General features: G+C 40.8%; 1 protein-coding gene and 1 long non-coding RNA gene across 3 annotated transcripts; one reads left to right on the forward strand and one right to left on the reverse strand.

The window, feature by feature from the left end:
* The first annotated feature begins 1545 nt into the window (after window positions 1-1545).
* Window positions 1546-5799, forward strand: LOC121685159. 2 transcript variants are annotated; one of them, XR_006023281.1, is made up of 5 exons: window positions 1546-1790; window positions 3223-3264; window positions 3977-4119; window positions 4290-4448; window positions 4633-5799. It is a non-coding gene; the product is annotated as an uncharacterized LOC121685159 (long non-coding RNA). The 2 variants fall into 2 exon arrangements; XR_006023279.1 differs by having other exon boundaries at window positions 4648-5799.
* A 2683-nt stretch (window positions 5800-8482) lies between these two features.
* On the reverse strand, window positions 8483-14013 carry LOC121684465 (G-protein coupled receptor 35-like). The gene is made up of 2 exons (XM_042064558.1): window positions 13655-14013; window positions 8483-9626 (listed from the first exon to the last, which is right to left on the reverse strand). Exons 1-2 carry the CDS (start codon window positions 13661-13663, stop codon window positions 8679-8681), a joined length of 957 nt encoding a protein of 318 aa, XP_041920492.1. The 5' UTR covers window positions 13664-14013; the 3' UTR covers window positions 8483-8678.
* Between the last annotated feature and the right edge of the window lie 2428 nt (window positions 14014-16441).

Consider the following 16441-nt stretch of genomic DNA (forward strand, 5'->3'; position numbering starts at 1 on the left):
GGACTGTGCAGCTCTATTCACCCCTTGCATGTGACGTCACATTTTGTTCGCGCCACAGCAAAATAGCCTAGTGGACGGCAAGAACACGGATCAAATCAATTGGTTGTAATGGGACATATCGCACAGCTAGGAGATTATAGTGAGATTTAACCGTAGTAATGCCCTTCCACGACTGCTGGCTTATTGTTTGGAATACAACATCATCCCATGTTCTTGCATAGATATATTTTGGTTTGTTTTCTTTGTGTTTCGGGAGTATTTCAACCACAATTGCATACTTATCTCGTCAGTGTATGAAGCACAGCAGCGGTTGCTATAGCAACCATAGACTCTGAACAGGACGGCAGACTACAAGCACTTAGACAAAGTCTATGGCAAGATCTGAATGTAAACAGATAATACCGTTCAAGGTTTTTTTTATTTCCTATTTCTTTCAATTCTTTAACTTAAGACATGTAAGAAGTAAGTTTATTCGCTGGGCAACATACAAACTGACGAGTTACATTAGCCCTAGCAGTATGAGCTACGATAAACGTTAGCTAGCTAGCTTCTAAGTGTGGCAGCTAAGTTATTATTTCATGTTCTGATATGACATTCTTAACGTTTTGACTATGTTACAACTGATAAAAGCAAGACAAATAAAGTAACCAAATCGCTTTGCAATATTTTAGTCCAGAAATACTTATGGGTGTTCATTTACCATAATGTTAATTACAGTAGCCTAACGTTACGACCTAACGTTATCTCCCCTTGCTGTTACCACCAGTTTTAATAACTTTACATTTGTGATCATGACCCATTTCATCTAACAACACCATTGGCATCTTTCTTTGACTATCAGACCTCAAACAGCAATACATTGAACTACAAAGATGTTATAGTAATAGTGTTAAGTCCATCATAATCATTATGACATAATGTAATTTGCCGTCCGTCTCCTATCTTTTTGCCGTCCAGCATGGAGCCGTCACGTGACTTAAGTCACGTGTCTGCAAGGGGTGAATACAAACAGACAGAGTAGGCTACGAAAATGGCTAGTGCAAGGTAACCAGAATTGTTTGTTTGGACTGATAGTGAACTGTCAACTGTAGTCAACTGTAAAACTAATAAACTTCATTTTTACGGTTTGTGAAGGGTGCAGTCCCGTCCTTTATTTGGTTAACGCAGGTACAAATAATCTCCTTTACTTTGTTTGGTTGTAGGATAGTCCGCGATTCACATTAGTTTTTGCTATCACTGCAAGTGCATAGGCTACTAAACGCTAGGCCTACCCAAGTTCTAGGCTATTCCGTCGCCACATTTGTAATATTGCTATAATACCTTTGTTAGTAACAGTCGATACTTTTGCCTGCATCAAATCGCGCATTCGCATTTAGTGCGCATCTACCATAGGCTTAACATGAGTTCTAAGCGTCTTTGTATGCTCATATCTGACTTCACTAGACTATGAATGCATTTATTTATGTTGTAAGATATGTAAAATAAATGAATGACACCGGCACTACGCACAAATTAATTTAAACTTACACCGCACTTCCTTAATAACTTCTGTTTGGAAGTTTCAGCTCTGTGCTGCATTTTGCAGAGCTATTGCCACGCCCTCTTCTCCTTTGACACTCATTTCCCCATTCAGTCCACTGCAGCTCCAACCAATTAGCCCAATCAGCCACAGACTTTATTAGGCAACACCTGTGCCCACAGCCCTTCCTTTGTTCAAGCCACATGGAGGAATCCTTGTTTGTTGCTGCTGCGAATGTCGTGTCCTGCCTTGTGTGCGTTTTTTGAACTATGTAAGTCATGTTTTTCTTCAATGAATATTAATTTAATTAATTTGATTGTTTATATGCATTGTTAGTTTATTAATTATGGGGCAAAGGAAATTATGTATTTACTTTGGACTATTTAGCCTATTTCCTGCATTCTATGTTCTTGTGTAAATGTTTGTTTAATTGAATTGTGGCATTATGGAGCTAATTGTATCCCATATCCCTTTCCCTCTTAGAGACCACACACACACGCATACCTACTCCCAGAGCAATAGAAAAAGAGAGTTGCGACACTCCCATAGACTTCCATCAGAGAGGGTTCAAGCGGAGCTAGTAATCAAGGATCTTTGCTTCCATAGGAAACAATGGCGGCGCCTTTTTCACGCTACTTCCGCTTTATGCTGAGCTCAACAGTTCCAAACTTTGACATTCACGGCTGTAGCCCCATTCACTTCCATTGCTTTCTGCCTGATATTGTCAGTGCTAAGTAGACGAATGTACGACGGTTTTTTAATTGTCATATGCATTTCCTATACCAACTGCACTAGTAGATACTGGTATTGTTCTTTGAGGATTTTGTGGTGCTTGTTTAACTGATATTTATAGCTTAATTGTTGACCGAAATTTCAAAGCTAAAAGTTAGCCTGCAAACCTTGATTTGGAGAGAGGCTAGCTTAAAGATAATGTTCCTATGTCAATAATGAATTTCAGACAAAACACACTTAGTTAGGCTATGGTAGTAGAGTAACGTTAGATAATAGGTAGGGTTATCAACGAGTTTTGAAAGTTATAATCCTAACTTTACTTGCCGAACCTGATTAGTCAGCTCACTCACATTCGAAATGCAATGAGGGGGGGAACCGTAGGATAACGTTAACGTGATCTTTATGAAATACATGTCCTTCAGCATCAGGTGTGGTCGTTATCAACGAGTTTGTGATTAAGTTACTGTTCTTCGGGTTAACAGTGGAAGCAATTAATGGGACCATATTTGCTTTAGACCTGTTGTAGCTTGTTAGCTTGCCAGACATAAAATCTTATGGCGCTATGAAGTGAACCACGAGCTGAACTTGTGATCAGAACATGACATGAACTCGGGTACATCACTTGTGAAGGACGGAGGTTTCGGTTATGAACTTCAGGCCAGGGGAGCTGTAGATGCAAACACTGTACTGTACTGTACACGTGTCACCCCTGCCTTCTGTCACTTGCCTACCCTGTCCTGTCCTGTGCCACTACCACTGTTCTAACCCGGGACAGTGGCACGAGACAAGAGCGTGGCCGTGGGACAGTGGCACGTGTGCAGTTCAGTATCACTTTTTGGCTTCAACTGCTGTTGTTGGATGTCAGGTTGCAGTCAATTTATTCTACATTTTAATATACATTTCTGAGGTCTATATCACCACAGCAGGTCGATGTTCTTAAAGGAATAATTTTCATTGCAATAACTTTGCAGATGCTGAAAGTGACATGACAAGAGGACATTGGCTGTCTTTAGGTAAGTGGCCCTTGTAAGTAGGATATTTTTTTTTTACCTTGTATGGATAACTGTGAAGTGTAGTCAGGTTAACAATGCTCTAAGGGCACATATTTGGTCCATCCATAGAATCAGAACAATGTTAGCAATGATGTAGTCTAGTTAGCTGTAGTGGGTATACTGTGATATATGTAGTCTTGTTAACTGTAGTGGGTATACTTTAATCAACCACAAATGTTAATATGTACCCTTGTCTATTTTAAGCGGGTATACTGAGATGGTGATGCTTTTTAAGTGGGTATACTGTGCATTCCTGCGTTCCATGTAGACTACAGTACTGAATGTTAGTAATCAAATATGATATATTTAAAAACAGCACTCACTGATGCATTAACTTATTGTTATTGTAGTACACCTTTTTTAATTGTCCTACAGTTGTGGAGAGAATTGCTTTAAAAAGGTTACCAAGTTAGTCGCTTTAGTTAAAAATGCGTAAGCCTAATGTAATGTAATGACAAAAGAGATGCATAAAACGTTTTGTAGATTTGTACAATTACATACATTTATTAAACAATTACAAAATATAATTGGGTAAGAGACTTAATGAAATTAACACATCAGATCTAATTGGTTATTATTTCTAATAAAGATGTTTAGTGACCAACACATGTACAGCAGGTACCTCATGACACAAACATGTCAGTTTTCTCAGCCCTGCTTTTGTCTTCCGCAGGGACCGGGTTGACAAGTGGTTATTGGAGTGATTGAGTGGTGGTTGGAGTGAGGAATAGGCTGCTAGAGGCTGCTGGAGCAACAAGACTCCCTGAAGCTGAGACTGGAAAGGGCAGGCCAAGTACTTCGATGGCAACAAGCAAGGTGGGAGGCATGGGTTTAGGTGCAGAAGGATTTCGAGTCTTCCTTGCCTTTTTGCTTTGACTCTTGCTTCCAAGATGGCCATCATCCTGTCACTTTTTGTTCCTATCAGCCCTAATTGATTTTGCTTCAATACGAAGCCTCAGTCTGATGTATGTGTTGACAATTTTTAGTTTTAGGTCATGGCATGAAGGCAGTGTGCTGTGCAGGAGCATGGCCTCTCTCTGTAGTAGTGCCACTGCATTGGCTGACTCCATAAGGGAATCGGTCGTCCTTGCCCGGAACAACTGCTCCACTTTGCTGATGAGTTCGAAGGCCTCTTGTGATGGACGGTAAGGGCACCTCTCTTGAACTCCTTCAGTTGTAGCAGTACGCTACATTTGCTAGTAGCACCATCATTGCTATTGTCTGCAACAGCATGCTGGCATTCCTCACAACGAGAGTTACTGATTACCCTCTTAACAATATATCCTGCAAGGTAATATAATACACAGGCATCTGTTTTGGTTAAGGTAGGTGTTGCTGTTGCAGGTGTTGCTGGGTCTATCAGTTCCTCCAGCCTCAGACCAGGACTGCAGATGGTGTCGAACCAGTGGTCTACCTTCTCAAGGAACCAAGATGTTGTGAGGTAAGACTGTGGCCGTTGCTCCTCCTCAGCCAGGTATTTCAGGCCAGCACTGGTCGCTCTACTGAAGACGTGTATGGCAGGTGACAATGACACCGAGATTGAATAAATATGTGCTGTTGGGGTCAGATCTTTGAAAAGTTGGGATCTCATTTGTCTGCTGCATTGAAGTTGGTCAACAACAAAAATGGGAATGATTTTGCAGTCATGAAGGATAAATTGGTATGTACTGTGATAGTATGTACTGTGTCTCTGTGTTAAGGGCCGTTCACACCAGGAACTGTAACGATAAATGCGTCCACACTGACCAACAATAACAAAAGTCTCTCGTGTTGATGAATTTGCTGGCTAAAGTTCAATGGATTCTGATTGCCTGTCAGCTTTTTATTCTCAAAATAACTCTTGACAGATAGTTGGGAATCACATTTTTAGTGTTATCATTATAGTTCATGTGTGGATGTAAGGTCTGGCTCCCCCAACCGACCTTGCAGAGGTCGGCCGTGTATGGGTATGTAAAACTCTTGCTGGTCTCTTTGGTTTCTGGTAATAACTTGATGTGGCATCTGTGAATGTCTTGTACCAAGTGTACACTGACTGTTACCTGCTCTCTCCATTCTCCACTGTGCCTGTTCTTACCTAGGACCAAGGATGCAGAGGACAAGATGGGTGTGCGGTATGACTGAAATTATCAGAAAAGGTCAGAAGAGGCCCTTACACAGGTTTTTCTTGATCCAGCATCAGCATCTCCAACTCCAACACCTCCTGTAGCACTCCAGACTCCAGCCAAATGTGCTACCTCTTCCTTACATTAGCCCTCTTGTAGGTGTGCATAGTGTATGTAGAGCATCCTTTCCACATTGTGTCTTCGGTTGTTCACACACAATTATTGTTCAGACTTGGGAATCTAAAATGTTTTTCAGAATGTCTTTGAAAATCTAAATGAGTGTCTGCCCTCCTTTTTATGTTGCAGTCTCACCATCTCCCTCACAGCCTTTTTTGTGTTTTGTTCCTGTTCTTGTTGAAACACACTTATTCCACACATTGCAAATTTAATAAACAAATCTAGTGAAAACCTAAAATGTATCAGTCATCCTTTTTATGCTGTTATAAGTGCTTTATTGAAACCGTTGATTGCTTTATTGAAACTGAGTTACAAGTGTGTTATCGAAACAGTGGCTGTCCTGAACAAACTGTTAAACAAACTTACTTTTAACACAGCTGTTGATTGTGAATTGTTTATGTACTTTTGACATGTTTATGGCTTGGTCTTAAAATATTATCAAGGATGAGTGGTGGCCACCTTTAGGCTATTTGTTCAAAATTAATGAACAGATTGAATGCATTGATCAAACTTACTTGTAACAAGCTGTTACTGATCGCCATTTATACTTATTTACTAGATGTTGCTTACTCTTAAAATTGTCAGAGCTGTATGTGGTCGGCTTACATTTAGGGTGGCCACCTGTATCTAATCAAAAGAGCTGGAGAGGACAGAACACATCAAAAGCCCACAGTAACATAGGATACAAAATACATACATTTTGACAATGTAAGTTCATTATACATGACGGGAGACAGGTAAATGAAGGATCCTAAAGAAAAGACAACAGTAATGTTGGAACCGCCAAACAATAGGCTACTGTAGAATTCTGGGGTATTCTGATGTGTTCATATGTTAGGCTACTTCTGTGTGTAGTAGTCTATACAACAGGGAGAGGTCCATATTGTACATAACTGTGCTTTAGGCCTGTGTACCAGCAAGAAGGTCATAGGCCTACAGCCCGATGTTTAGGAACATCAGTGATAAACTTCAGAACGATGTTTGCAGAGCGATTAAACTCGCAATATGTCATGGGCACTATCATGTAAGCATGCTAACACGTCATAACACTTAAAATTAAACTCATGTTTGGTTTGTTTCAATGTTTCCCGTTATCGTTGCTGTTTATCCCATAGAAATAACATGGCAGCGCGAGGGCTGTTTGGAACTGTTGAAGCGTACGTGAACCACGTGACCGCTCGGCGGCGACTTCAAAGAGTGTCGCAACTCTCTTTCTCTATGGCTCTGCCTACTCCTATCCAGACAGTCATACACACACAACCATAACCACACTGGATGTAGCATCAATAAAAAAGGATTGTGGAATTACAAGTGACTGGACTGAACTGTTCTCACCGGCACCTCCACTGGTATCAAGCCAGCCACCTACACCTCCCTCTCCAACCTCTTTTCAACTTCTGACTAGTTCTCTCGCGCTATTAGCTATTAGCTAGCAAGCTAATAGCTAACAAGCTATTAGCGCTGCGCAGCACCAGTTGTGATATTTATCCTACTGAGTGTAATCGTAGGTAATGTCATGTATGAAAACTAGTATTGTGTGAAGTCCAGGGCAGCTGAGGTGTGGCGATATCATCAATACGCAAGTATGCGGTTTATCTGTCCAAACAAACTCACAAGGGCTACAGTTTCTGATTTTTCCACCCTGGGACTAGGTTTCAAAAAAGTGCGGTTTTCGGGCAGTGCGTTTACAGGATTCGTTTGGACGATCGGCCAAGACAAAGCAAAACCGGTGCGTTTAACCCAAAAAGCGTCTCCGTGTGGACGGGGCCTTAGTCTTCATGTATTCCTGAGCCCACTGAAACCGTTTCTGCTTGTGAGCATTGTTTAGGGGTGGCCAAATAGTAGGTTTATGCATACTTGCAAACTTCTTGAGGATCTTACACCTTGAAGTTCGCGGGACTTCAGAGGCACCAGCGGCTTCAAATACCTGTTTGCTGCTTTGCAATGGCATTTTTTGCAGCTGCTCTCTTAATCCTATGAATTTGTCTGGCAGACACCTTCCTTATTATGCCTTTGTCTGCACGAACCCGCCTGTGCTCTGAATCAGCGACAAATTTCTTCACAGTACGATGATCACGCATAAGTTTTCGTGAAATATCCAATGTTTTCATACCTTGTCCAAGGCAGTGCACAATTTCACGCTTTTCAGCAGCAGAGATATCCTTTTTCTTTCCCATATTGCTTGAAACATGTGGCATGCTTAACAATGTGGAACATCCTTTTTAATTAGTTTTCCTTTGATTGGGCTCACCTGGCTAACTAATTATCACAGGTGTCTGAGATTGATTTCAATGATCCAAAGAGCCCTGAGACAGAATACCATCCATGAGTTTAATTGAAAAACAAAAAAATAAATGTTTATGACACTTAAGTCCAATGCATAATTTGGAACACGGTGTACATACAAAACATTTATATACATTCATACATGTAAAGTGAATATCTACAGTATAGGGGGGCTAACAGAAAACCAACAACCAGAGTGAGTTCAGTCTTACAAGTTAGTCATAACATCTAGTAAGAAAGCTTGAATTGGGCCAGGACTGGGTGTGTAAAAGTGAAAGGATCAAGCTTTGAAACACATAATTTCATTCATTGTAATAGACCTCTGAAGTTCGCCTACAAAAAAGCTACCATGTTTGCCCATTTAACAACATCCAGCCAGCTTAAAGCAGAACCATGGGGGCAGTGGGGAGTTACTGTCCGTTTCAGTTTTGATGCCCCCACTGGTCTGCTTAAGCTGCTTGTCCATAACTTGCCCTATTCTTTTTCCTAAGGGGTGCATGTGGTGAGCTTGAACAACAGGACTATGGGTAAATTTACACTGAACTTACACTTTAATGCAAGTTGCATCTGGGGTAGCAAAAATCGAAGTGTGCCGCCTTCACGAACCGGAGGACAAAAGTGTGTTCAGAAAAATGTCTGCATTTCAGACTTTTTCATCCCCGCGAGTTTAACAGGTGTGACGATTCAAAATCTCCATGTTGTTTTTCCATAGAAAAAAATCGCCAGATACCGGATCTCAAAGATGGCAGCTTTTTTGTAGGCGAACTTCAGAGGTCTGTGGTAGCCAGCAAGAAGACAGTTGCTAGAAGTTTAGTAGGTGAAGTTCATCAAGTCAGTTGATGTTGCTCTGCCTCTAGTAGGTGATGCTGAATCACTTTGAGACTCATCTTTTAAATATTGCCTCAACAAGAAGTAATATCCAAACGAATCAAAGCAACAGTTTGTGGTGGCAATCCATTCAGCCACCTCACGGAAGTTATGAATTAGGCCTTCCAGTGATGACCAACTTGTGCGGTCGACGTCGACCTTGTGGTACTCTACCAAACACATAGCCACATGGATAGGTGTGTAGCAAACAACAAACACAATCCAATTGGCTGTTACAAGTCGAACAAATGTCTTCTTTAGCACAGAGGTCTCCTCACCACTCTGATGCTCTCCTGATGTACGCAGAATGCAAGAGGTCTGGATGGAACAGAAAGTCAGTGTCACTAGTGGGAGGACATAGCCCAATATCACCAACACCAGGAGGAATGTAAGAGAAAGCCTCTCCTCATCACGACGGCTGTAACATGTGCACAATTTTTCTGGAGTGTTGTTAGAGCCAAACACGAGGCATAGAGACACCACCGTTACCCAGATGAGAGTGCAGACTAGCACAGCAATACGTTTCTTGGTGCTCTGCTCTCGGGCCCAGAAGGGGAACCTGATGCTGAGGTAGCGGTGCACACTGATGCAGGTGACGGTGAAGATGCTGGCGTACATGTTGATGTAATGGATGGAGACCATGGCTGAGCAGAAGTCCGAGGGCTCAAGAGGGTGGTAGGCAGCAAACACGCGTACAGGCAGGAAGAGCACCAGGGCGAGGTCTGTCAGGGCCAAGTTCAGCGTGTAGATGTGCGTGTCCGTCCACTGACGGCGCTTCAGGAGGAGGACGGTCACTGCCAATACGTTGAGCAGCAGGCCCAGCAGGAACACTGGGATGTAGAGCACCTGCTGGAAGTACTGGGGCTCATCTGCCCAGCTGTCATTACACCTCTACACCCCAGCCAGGGCCCAGAGCCAAGAGAGAAAGGGGAGAAAGAGTTGGTGTGAGAGAGTTAGTTAATGGTAGAGCCAACCGTTATTGGTTGTTGCAGATGTTGTAATGCTTGTTTAGATCATGTATTCATAGATAGAGAATCTTAGGAGAAGCATACCAACGACTGTCCCTGGCTTTGTCAAACTCTTTGGATTCCTGTTGGATTCCACTCATGTTGCTGACTGCGCCTTAAAAGGAATAGCCTGTTGTAGTATGTGTGCTAACAGTAATAATAAACTGTAAGAGTTTAACACCACTATTGGTTCCTCATTTTTATTATCTGTAGAAAGAAGAGTGTGAGTCGTCTTCCTGTGCAGTCATTAGACAGATAGATAGATAGATAGATGGACTTTATTGATCCCCAAGATTTAGCACTGCACTAGAGACCAGGTGCCAGAGGATCACTGAAGTCTCTCTTGAAGCTTCTAAAGGAAGATTCTAAAGTCATAGTCAACTGGCAGTGGCTACTGAAATGAATATTATTTCAACTTCACTCAGTCATCTTACTGCCATATGATGTTGCTGCATCATTTGGAAAGTTGCTTGGCTACATAGCAAAGGGCACATAAGGCAGGGGAATATTAGGGTGATTTCAGGACAAGGTCGGCCTGGGCCAAGTACTGACAGCAGGCTTGTGCAAAATTCAGAATTTTAGAATGGATCTCCATTCAATTCACGAATTGGAATTTGAATTGAATTGGCTCTGCCCCACAGGAAGTTGAATTTGAATTGGAATTGGAATGACAGGAAGTGGAATTAAATTCATGGCAATTCAAAGCAACTCCAGTCACACAGTTGTGTTGAATCTCACATGCATTCAGTTTTGGGAAAGTTACTTTGCACTATAAAATTGAATAGCTACAGTTCCGAAATAATATAACACACTGTATTCTTACTTAAAATGTTTAATTAGTATAACACAGTTTTTGTCTTTTGTTGATTATGTTGATTTTGGAGATGACTTGGCTAAAAGGAGTAATTTAATGTTAAGGTGGAAAAGTGAACATGATCATTTAAATCAAGTAAACTATACTTGAATTGCTTAAGTTTTGCTACACTGTGAAGTTAGTTAGTTAGTTAACCTTACTTAACCTGTTAGTTAACCTTAGTTTAAAAAAAAACATGCAAACCAATTGCCTTGAAATTACAGACTAATCTGGAATAGGAATTCCAAGTTGTGCAAACAAATGCTTACTTTGTGTAGTACACTTACACTAAGGAGAATTCCTATTTAAAATAACTTGGTCATCACAAGTAAAGTATATTGTGTATTAAACACAAGGTGTGCTAACTGATGTTACATTTCCCACAGTGCATTTCCTGAATGCCACCTCCCTGGCCCACATATTTGTAAAGATATCACATAGTAATCCTTACTAAAAATTCAATCTTAAATTACAATAAAGTGACAGTGACACTAACGGTTATATATATACTGTTGGTGTGTAATTTATGTGGATGCATCGCACCATCAAGTAGATGACTATCCAAAACACTCTAATGCTGTGGGTAGAGCAACATGTTACATTTGTATTTTGGGTACTACCCTCTGAAAGTACTGTACAATGAAGTTGAGACCTCACTATGTACCACTAATATGTGGCACACACCTGGGTTTGTCCAGCGGGTCAGGGAAACCTCAATCTTTGATGTCCACAGTGAGTCAGGACTTGGCCTGATTTCTGCATTTCAGTGTATCCATGATGTTGTGAAGGCATTGCGGTTGATATTAATATCCTGACCAGAGAGGAGAGTGCCATTTAATGGACAGCCACTTACACCCTTCTAGTAGCAACATAAGTTGCAAGGAGAGCACCCATAAAAATCCTAGTCAAGCTCATTTAGCATTTAACTTAGCAGAGATAGCTTCAGTAACTTAGCAGAGACAGGGTACCTGTTTGTATGGTTTCCAGATACAGATCTGTGTCTGTCTATAACTGTCAGCACTAGTTCTAATCACAGGTTGGGTCTGTTTTGGATAGTCATTGATGGGGTGATGTATCAATATAAATCACATATCAATTACACAACAACACTATATATAGCCTTTAGTGTCGCTGTCACTTAGTTATTGTAACTTAAGATTGAACTTCAGTAAAGATTAATATGCCATCCCTTTAACAATATGTAGGCCGGGTCTGTGGTATTCTGGAAATGCATTTTTGTCATATCAGTTAGCTGAACTGTGACATTAGTTAGCACAACTTCAATACACCTGTTGTGTTTAATAAACATAGAGTGTAACAAAGGGCCGACTCTAGATCGTCGTATTGCTTGCCTCCAACCAGCCAATCAGAGAGCACGCTGCCCTCCGGGACTTCAGAACGTTGTTAATACAGAGGAAGAAGAAAGTTCTCGAGAGAGCTGGCGTTAAGTGACTGAGTGTGCTGTTTAAATGATTGTTTGTTATAGTGTTTTAAGGTGTATTTTCTACTTGTGTGCGTTCAGTAACAAGTGAGTATCTGTATTATGTTTGGTGTATGTTATGTGTCAAGTTATTGAGGAAATATCGTATAAGCGTGAGGCACGCGATTCACATGTGCATTTACCGCGAGTGCGTGTTTACCGCGAGTGAAATGCTTATGCTGTAAGTGTGGACTTATATTATTATGTGTCCACACGTATGCTTAAGTGTGGACACATAATGTTAGGACACATTCCATATGAATGTCGAATAGTACCATGTTTATTATTATGTATGCCTATGTGACTTGTTTACCATATTATGCTATACTTACCTGTTACACATTCATCAGTAGTGTTAATGTTAATGTGGTGAGGTCATGCTATATTCAGCTAAGCTAGGTTGTTATTATAACGTGTAGCAGACATGTATAGGCTATAGCTCATGTTGTAGCTTATGTTTATTTGTATCTAGCACATAGCTGATTATTGTCTCTCTTTCTATTATCTCCTGCACACACACACACACACACACACACACACACACTTACACACCCATACACATAGACCTGTTTATTGGGATTCAGCCATCTGTGGATTTCTGCAATAAACCTGTTGGAAGAACATTTTGGTGTGCACATTCTGACCGATTGTCCCTCAGCGGCCACAGCTTTTAATTGACCTCAAGATCTAGTTAATGTCCATCAGAACATAGAGTATACTTTACTTGTAATTGTAATGACCAAGTTAGTTGAAATAGCAATTATGTGTACTGTAAGTGCACTACAGTAAGTGAGCATTTGTTTGCACAACTTGACATTACAGACAAATCTGGAATGGGAATTGCAAGGACAAACAGTTTGCATGCTTTTTAAAACTAACAGGTTAAGTAAGATTATAAACTAATTGTACAGTGTAGTACAAACTTCAGCAATTCAAGTATAGTTTACTTGATTGTTCACTTTTCTACCTCAAAATGAAGTAACACTCATTTTACGCAAGTAATCTCAACAAAAGACAAAACCTGAATTCTACTTACTAGAACATTTTAAGCAAGTAAAACTTATGTTTTACAGTGTGGAAATATAATGTCTTACTGTTTTAAGTTACAAGTTGTGTGTTTAATGCTATCATATCTGGCATATACTGTGAGGCTTCATTGTTTAACACTACCCTTAAATTATGTATATGAATTTCTTCGAATTTCATTGAATTTCTAATTCAAATTCGAATTGTAATTCTACATCCTGTCATTGACCTTATTTCAAATTCAATTCAAATTCAAGAATTTAATTGGAATTTAGGAGTCATTCTCAATTCAATTCTGAATTGTGCACAAGCCTGACTGACAGGGGACCCTCATAACATAATGACCAAGATTAGTATTAATGGGGTAGCCGATATTGTATTCTTTCATAAAGCCTGAACCTTTAACCAACACCCAGGTTACTTTAAACAACACCGACCATATATTTAGGAAATGTTAGCAACATCTGTACTTCCTCCATAAGCAACGACAACTGCAAGTCAAGAAAGCAATTTTACAAGCTTTTCACAACTGCTTCATTCAATCCACGCTCACCTTTGACATCCTGGCATGTTTGGATCCCTGAGTGAGTTGAACAAAGGTCCTTTCAACAGAATAATTAGGAGGAGTGCTAAGATCAGTGGACAACCCCAGATCACCCTTGCAGCCATATTTGAGAAACAAGCCATCAGGAAATGCAGGCTCATGGCATCCGACTCCACTCACAACCTCAATGACCAATATGAACTATTAGCCAGTCCCTACCCTTAAAATCTAAATGAGCCATGGTCACCTTCGTGCCTCCATTAGATTGCTAACACCTACTGTCAATAGAGGCAAAATGAGATGAGTTTGGTCTTTTAAAATACTCTTTCTTTACATTTACAAAGGTAAAAATACTTCAGTTTGTCTGCAGAAACCCTCTTCAAAGTAATATAGACAGGTACATGTAATGATTTTTTGAGCTTACACTCTTTGGGCTCTATCTTGCACTCTAGCGCAATTGACTTTGCGCAAATCGCTTTGTGGGCGGATCTTGGGCGCTGTTTCTATTTTACCCACGGGATAATGACTGTTGCGCCCGACGCAAATCTAAAATGGGGTGATCTGTAGTAAGTACATTACTCATGGGTGTGGTTTGGGCGTAACGTGCAATAAACCAATCAGAGCGTCATCTCACATTCCCTTTAACAACAGGCACGCTTGTTCCAGTGGATTGCTGTTATGATGGCGGATTTGCCAGGCGCAGCCAGGAATGGTTCACAGCGCTATAGTCAGTTGGCTATTGATTTTTCCTCTTGACAAAATGTAATACAGAAATGTCACTTTCCGATGTTTTGGGATCACTCTCACTGAATCACGAGGTTATGAATGCATGGTGATATTTTTGCAATGTAATCTAACATTACCTCAGATAATCTCTCCTCTAAGCGATTGTGAGACTGTTCTCAGCGTCACAGGTTGGCTTCGATGTGAGTGGTTGAAGTAGCACGTCAATAGATACGGAAGTTACCAAATATAGTGTTTTCCCCCATAAAGGACCTTTACAGTTATAAATGCCCAGTTTTAGGGTCTGGGCCTTTTGCTTTTGATGCTTGCTGTACATATCCCCTTACAGTTTAGTTCAGTACAGTTCAGTTATTGTAGGCTACAATGCAGTAGCCTAGTATTTTTTGTGTCCATAATAGGCCTACTGCATTCCCTGCATAACAACTGTAGGCTAAATATTTCCTCCAAAACTGTGGTTTTAATACTCAGAAATCTGCAGTTTGGCACTTGGAGTAATGCAGTTATTTTTTGTAAGGGTCTGATTGTGCTTGTAGCCTATACTGGCTGTGGCTGACTGTTCTTCACCTCTGTCTGTAGTAGGGTGCTTGCCAAAGACAGAGTAGCTCTACTGAACTGGCTGTCCTGATTCCCTTCAATATTTTTTCAAACGTGGACTAATAATTTTAATACTTCATATAGGCCTAATTTACTATATGCATCTATTGCCCATGCAGCACAGCGAATCAAAGTTAATAGCCTACATTAGGCTACTTTCCATTTTGCATAGCCTACGTTCAGTTGTAGGCCATGTAAACCAATTAAAGCTTGACTGAAATATTGTAAACATGTACTTTTATAACGTATGGGAAGAGTGAACCAGTTTTGACGGGTTCTAATGTTTCTGCTGAAAAACTGATAGTTTCATCCTGAGCTGCACGTTATCATGAGCGCAAAGATGAGGGTTTTTCTTTTTCTTCTTTTTTTTTTAAATAGTCGCCCTCAAAAAACGGGACATGAAACTTTGCGAAGTACCATGACTGGGAAAGGGTGGCAAGCAAGCCGCAGACAGATCAGGGGATTCACTTCCCTGTTAGGTAGGCCTAAGCTAGGCCAACAACATGCGCTGGGGAGATGCGTGTAGACATCTAACCATGGAACGAACAGAAGTTTACCCGACTGCTGTTCCCGCCATGGAGGTATTATATATAACTCGAGAGAGTGACCGCCCCGCCCCCATTCACTTCAATGGTCCATGCTAGGCTAGCTACTTCAGCCAAAAAAGTTTGAAATTGACCGCAGCCATCTTTATGAAAATGGCGTTTCATGGGTGTTCGTTTCCGACACCAGCTAGAATTAGCCTATTAGATTCCACGTTACAGACAGAGTCAACGTCAGGTACAACGGTATGTCGTTGATGAAGATTGGACATTCCCTCAGAGGAAAAGAATTTGTTCGGGAACGCGCTTCACTTCACCTTGTTATAAGCGCAAATTTATTTAATTGGTTGGGATAACATTTTGGGAATGGTGGTAGAAGTTTGCCCTGTGTCTTAAGTCCTAGGTTATTTAATGTGATGTTCATATGTGATAATACACAATGCGAATCAATATTGAGTCACTTATAGGCTACACAAATAATGATTCCTAAATGCTATATTTGGACAGGTTGTAGGCCTATTACGCAATAGGCTATCCCAACGAAAATGACTATAATTAAGTAGACATGGGATGTAAGAAACTTGTGGATAGCTGGGAGTTGTGCTGCACCCAGTGTGAATTTGCAGCTTGTTAAACCTAGGCTACATTTGCAGGCAGACGAAATGAAACCAACCCAAGTTAACTTACCGATAGAAGCGCACATCCCTCGGGTAGTTCGAGCAGGCATTTCAAGAGTCTGCAACTGTTGTTGATATTTGGCTTTTGCCTCGACATATGCATAGCCTAATCATGTCAGTTTTGCAAGAAAGTAACCTAAATAAGTAATTGACATTTGTTTCGTTTTAAATCACTTGGGGAGACAGGTTACATGATCCAGACGTTGCGTTGTCATGGACTACAGTCTACGTTTTAAAAT

This window comes from Alosa sapidissima, chromosome 1, assembly GCF_018492685.1.
Source record: "Alosa sapidissima isolate fAloSap1 chromosome 1, fAloSap1.pri, whole genome shotgun sequence".
NCBI lineage: Eukaryota > Metazoa > Chordata > Actinopteri > Clupeiformes > Clupeidae > Alosa > Alosa sapidissima.